This window comes from Anopheles funestus, chromosome X (genome assembly GCF_943734845.2).
Source record: "Anopheles funestus chromosome X, idAnoFuneDA-416_04, whole genome shotgun sequence".
NCBI lineage: Eukaryota > Metazoa > Arthropoda > Insecta > Diptera > Culicidae > Anopheles > Anopheles funestus.
The window spans coordinates 22,089,306-22,094,857 of NC_064597.1; the positions used below are offsets into that span (position 1 = coordinate 22,089,306).

At 45.6% G+C, this 5,552-nt stretch overlaps 1 protein-coding gene across 1 annotated transcript; it reads right to left on the reverse strand.

Annotated features, from left to right (window-relative positions):
* Positions 1-458: 458 nt before the first annotated feature.
* LOC125768244 (uncharacterized) lies at positions 459-3,832 on the reverse strand. The gene is made up of 3 exons (XM_049435635.1): positions 2,699-3,832; positions 1,329-2,581; positions 459-537 (listed from the first exon to the last, which is right to left on the reverse strand). Exons 1-3 carry the CDS (start codon positions 3,830-3,832, stop codon positions 459-461), a joined length of 2,466 nt encoding a protein of 821 aa, XP_049291592.1.
* Between the last annotated feature and the right edge of the window lie 1,720 nt (positions 3,833-5,552).

Below are 5,552 nucleotides of genomic sequence, written 5' to 3' on the forward strand. Positions count from 1 at the left end.
TCGCATTTTCATTCCTTTGCTTCGAGGTAGAATTCATGACTCCGATTACACTTTAAACTTGTTTTTGTTGTACAAACTTTGCTTTCCAACCAATATTTTTAAATTTACTGGGAATACGCTGGACAATTACTACAAAAATATGCGCCGATTTTAGTTTTGTTTGTAGTAGAGGCCATTAAACGAGTAATGTACATAATCTTTTGCACGTCCATGCAGATGTTAGTATGTTCGGTTCTCTTCAAACAATTTAATCTTATTCTTATGAGAATAAACTGCAGTTCATCAAACGTCTAGTTAGAACAGGGCTTAGAACGTTAGAAGAGGTGGTTTGCAGACTTACCGAACTTAGAGAAGTAGAAGTTGCAGTCAGTCTAGAGGTTTGTAATATGCTCGCGCGTACAATTGCTTACTTCGCATTTCCGTTCCTACCCGCGTCACATTTACCGATTTGCGCAAAGTTAATCATCGCACGGTATCTTGATCACGGCGGACTTGATCGTCCAGGCGATCATAGAAATCTGGAAGAGATTTCTCTTACTGGATTGGTGGAGACATCGAGGCCATACCTTGGGTAGGGAGACTCTCGAAGCTCTTTAAATAAGAACACAATATAGTTTTGGTTGGTTATAATCCCAACGTGACGGTTAACTCACACTTGGGTAGTTTATCTCGATCTTTACCGTTCAGGTTAAACTGGCTTTATTTATATCAAGTTTTCAAGCCTTTATTAATTAAAATATTAATTTATTAAAATATTATATTTATTAAAATATAAAAAAATATAATATTTATTAAAATATTAATAAGTAATTCATTTTTAAGTTATACGTTATAACATTAAATAACCATCATTGGTTTGTGTCGTAAATGTTTGTTCTTTCGCGGATTTTATTTCGGATAAGTTTTTTCGGATAATATTTACCAGCCAGTTGTTTCGCTTTAAAAGAATGGGAAGAGCGCAAAAAGCCTTTTCGCCCCCTGTTTATTGATTGTTTACGGAACTGTAAGTTCCGGCCATCACTATCCGAGAGTGATTCCGCTCCTTCGACAAATCGCCTGTCGGATGATTCATGGAAATGTAAATACTGTTCCAACATCCTCCCCCGCCTTGACGGAGGTCAAAACAGTTTTCCGATCAGCACGTGTTGTCTTCTTTGTCGGTGGGCATCGGTAAGATGCAAACTTTCGTGATTGGACGCGTTATTATCCCCTTCGCGGTTTTCAGTGTTACCACTCGCACGATCTGATCCTCTCCGGGGTGAACATGTACGATCCGTGCTAGAGGCCAACGAGTACAGGGTAGCGATTCGTCCATCAATATCACTAACCTGCCTGTAAGTATGTTGTTGTTGTTGCTACCCGGCCGTGTGTAACTCTTTTGCATTTCTTGTAGATACACGGTGGCCCAATGCTTACAAAATCGTTGCACTAGCAGCTGCCACTTCTGAAGATCATCCAGAGTGCAGGATTTCAGGTGAGTATAGTCCGGCTCGGGAACAGCATGCATCGATGTGCCGATTAAAAAGTGTGCCGGTGTTAGTGCCGCTAGTTCGTCGGGATCATCGGAGAGTGGTAATAATGCCCTGGAATTCATTGCTGCCTCTATTTGTTGAAGCACGGTGCAGTAACCTTCGTAGGACAGCCTCGTGCCGCCTAGGTGCCGGTAGAGATGTCGCTTCGCGGTTTTGACTGCTGCTTCCCATAAGCCACCGAAGTTTGGAGCTTTCGGTGGGGTGAAGTGCCATGCGATGCCCTTGTCCGCACAATAAGTAGCAATGACATTCCGCTGCTGCTCGTCGTTGAACATCTCAAAAAGCTCCTTGAGCTCGCGTTCGGCTCCTTCAAAGTTTTTACCATTATCGGAATGGATGTGCGATGGTAGACCGCGTCGTGAAGCGAAACGTCGTAGTGCGGCTAACAATCCTGCTGTTGTGTGGTCTCCCACGAGTTCAAGATGAACAGCCTTCGTGGTGAAACAAACAAATACGCACAGGTAGCTCTTAGTCACTGCGGCCCTGCGATGCGCAGGCTTTAAATAGAACGGTCCGGCGTAGTCCACTCCCGTGATGGAGAAAGGCCGGCTGGGTGTAATGCGTGATGAGGGAAGTTGACCAATAGGTTGCTGTGCCAGTGCGGGATCCTGGCGAATACATCGAAAGCAATTCCGCACGATGCCTTTCACTAATCGACGTCCGTCTAGTGGCCAATACTGCTCTCTCATCTGGGATAGTAGAAGTCTTCCGCCAGCATGCATAAGCTGTTCGTGGTAATGTTCAGCTACGAGACGTGTAAACTTATGCTGTTTAGGAAGCACCACGGGATGTTTCGATTGGTACGGCAACTGCGCCAGTTTTAATCGTCCTCCCACTCGTATTATGACCTTCTCGTCGATGAAGGGGCTTAGTTTACGTAAAGATGACTGCTTCAGTAAAGCTTCTCCCTTTTTCATGTGCTTGATTTCGGGAGAGAAGGCATCTTGTTGTGCTAGTCTGCAAAGCACAGTTTTGGCGTCTTCTAAGTATTCTTTCGTGATGCTTAGTGGTGCTACGGTGTGGTGTGAAGATGGTTGTGTGCGCGCCTTCTGTTGAGTATTACGCGCAAAATGTACACAATACCCAATTATACGCACCAACCTAAAAAACGATGACGAAATATCAAACCATTGATGAGTCGAGGTTGAAGCGATACCTGCACTCACCTGACGGATTTCTAGATCCACTCCGTCGATGGAATCATGATTCGAGCTGGGCCATGACGATGAAGGAAGAGCTAGCCAATCCGGGCCGGAGTGCCACTGTCGACTCTTAAGGAAATTCGCTGCCGACATGCCGCGAGAGACCAAATCGGCAGGGTTGCTGGAACCAGGAACGTGTCGCCATTGTCGCGGATGAGAATAGCGCTGCACTTCAGCGACACGGTTCGCCACGAATGTCTTCCATGTATTGGGTGGAGATGCTATCCATTTCAGCATTACAGTTGAATCAGACCAGAAGAAGGACTCGACGCTATCGATCTGCATCGCCTTCTGGACCCGGTGCTGGAGATGGGCGCCCAAAACAGCTGCGTTGAGTTCGAGTCTCGGCAGTGTGACGCGTTTAAGAGGTGCTACTCGGGACTTCGACGCCAGTAAGCTGATCCGTATTTCTCCTCCTTCGGAGACGTCGGTGAACGTGTGGAGTTCTACTTGTGAATTAGGTAAAAGAACATGACGATTAGTTTTATACGTAGATAAAGATTGCCATTCATCACTAATCGTTGTCCATTTATTGTAGATCTGCTCGGGAACGGGATCATCCCAGCCGGATTTCAGCAGCCATAATTCTTGCATCAGTAGCTTTGCACGGACCAACACAGGTGCAATTAGTCCAAGCGGGTCATACATCTTCGCGATGCATGACAGTATGGATCGCTTCGTTGAGGATGTTGATTCAACACAAACGTTCGAATCAAAGCACAGCTCATCAGATTCTGGTTTCCAGGAGATGCCGAGTGTTTTCACCGTTTCATTGGGAATGAACTGCAAGGATGACTGGGTGCCGATTTGATCAGCACTTAAACCGCTGAGAACGCCTAGATGATTCGATGTCCACTTGCGTAACTCGAATCCACCTTTCGCAAGTAGATCCGATAGCTCCTGACGAAGACGGAAAGTATCTTCTACCGTGTTGGCACCACCAATGAAATCATCTACATAAAAGTTTCGTTTCAGGGCAGCTTGTGCATTCGAATAGTGTGCACCTTCATCATCTGCGAGCTGAAGCAAGGTGCGCGTAGCTACGAACGATGATGGCGAAAGTCCGTACGTGACGGTGTTGAGTTCGAAAATCTGCATCGGGGCTTGTGTCGCTGACGGAAATTATGTCCTTTTTAGGAACCGCTGTCCGCGCTCAAAAAAGGTCCCTAGCTTAGGAGAATAGTAGCAGGAGAGCGGACTTAGCCGCTCTCAACGTAAAGATAAGCTAGGAGACTAAGCTTACCTCTCTCGCATCGCTTCACCGTGAAGCGATGAGTGAGAGGGAAGTTAAGCGTCTCTGTCTGTCTCGCTTGCTCCTGCAGGCGCAGACAGATAATGCAAGGATAATGCGGGGATCGGCGCGAAAAATCCTCCCCAAAAATTATAAGATTTATTAGACAAATTAGGGAAATAGTTGAAATAGTTGATTACAGGAAATTAGAAGAAATTAGATAAATTTTACATTGTTACAGGAATTAATAATATGAATAAGAAATAGAGCGTAAGGATAAAGGGTGAATAAAGGGTTGAGAAACGCGAGGAAAACACGGTTATGTATCGCCGTCAAGGAAAATTATGTATCGCTAAAGCAGCATGTACGATTAAAAAGGGGCTACGGGGAGGTAGCCCTAAATAAAAATAAGCATTCTCACAACCGGAACAAAAAGCCTTTTTATTTCGGTTGGCCGCGGATAAATTAGTTTAGTTTCTACCTTCTCTCACCCTCGGTCGGAGTTTGATACTCCGGTCCGAGAGCTCAACACGGGTTTATCGCCCTGCTGTGCTGGGAACAGCTTGTGGCGAAAAACGGAAAAAGATACGAACCAATCGACGATCATCGGGATGCAACAAGATTTGTCGATACATTTTTGCTATGTCACCCACAAGCGCAACCTTGTATGTACGGAATCGTAAGATTATATCCAGCAAATCGTCTTGCACTATAGGACCAGTGCATAATATTTCGTTTAATGAATAACCCGAATTCATTTTTGCAGATCCGTCGAACAATACTCTCACTTTTGTTGTTGAGCTGGATGCTAGAAGTAGTAGGCCTGTTCCTCTTCTCTACTGACATTTATCGGCGACATATGGCCGAGCTCCAAATACTCCTTCATAAATTGGTGATAGTCCGCCTTTAGTTGTGGATCGCGTTCCAGCCTCCTTTCCAGCAACTCGAAGCGTCTCAATGCTGTTACCTTGGACTGACCGAGTTTTACATTAAAGGCAAGCTGCCGAGGTAAACGTACGATATACCGACCCGATTTGTCACGTTGAGTGGTTTCCTTAAAAACTGTTTCGCATAGTTGTTCTTCACGTGATTAGCATTCTCTAACCTGCAACTCTTCCACATTCCAGAATCGTTCGAGCGATTCCTCTAGAGTGCTCATACAAACGATGGAAGCTGCATTAGACGTTCCGTCAGCAGGATTCAAGGACGATGCTGAGCCGCTCACGACCCATCCGAACACACTTTCGATGAGGACAGGAAGGCCTGACGAGATTGTATGGTGTGCCCCGCTTTGGAAGAATTCATGGTAATGCCGGGCACCGAGGATGAGATCGAGCGGTGCCGACTTATGAAAATGGGGGTCAGCAAGCATAAAATTCGAGGGTATTTGCCAATCATTCGCGTGCACATCATGTGCTGGCCAATTCCCTATCAAGTTTTCCACGATCAAAAAATCAGCGCTCAACTCATACGGACTCGTTTGTGATGAAACGTTGGCACGCACCGATTTTGTCACTGGTGTGGGCGAATTCCCCGCCCCGATAAGGGCAATGTTAGTAGCATCGTGCTTAAGCGCTAACCTATGAG

Bases quoted from the DNA above. Each gene is read 5' to 3' on its own strand.
- LOC125768244 (XM_049435635.1), bottom strand. From the start codon at position 3,832: ATGCAGATTTTCGAACTCAACACCGTCACGTACGGACTTTCGCCATCA. The intron at 2,582-2,698 runs GTGAGTGCAGGT...AATACTCAACAG, and splicing joins TGGATCTAGAAATCCGTCAG to AAGGCGCGCACACAACCATC. The intron at 538-1,328 runs GTTAGTGATATT...CCACCAATCCAG, and splicing joins AACAACATACTTACAGGCAG to TAAGAGAAATCTCTTCCAGA.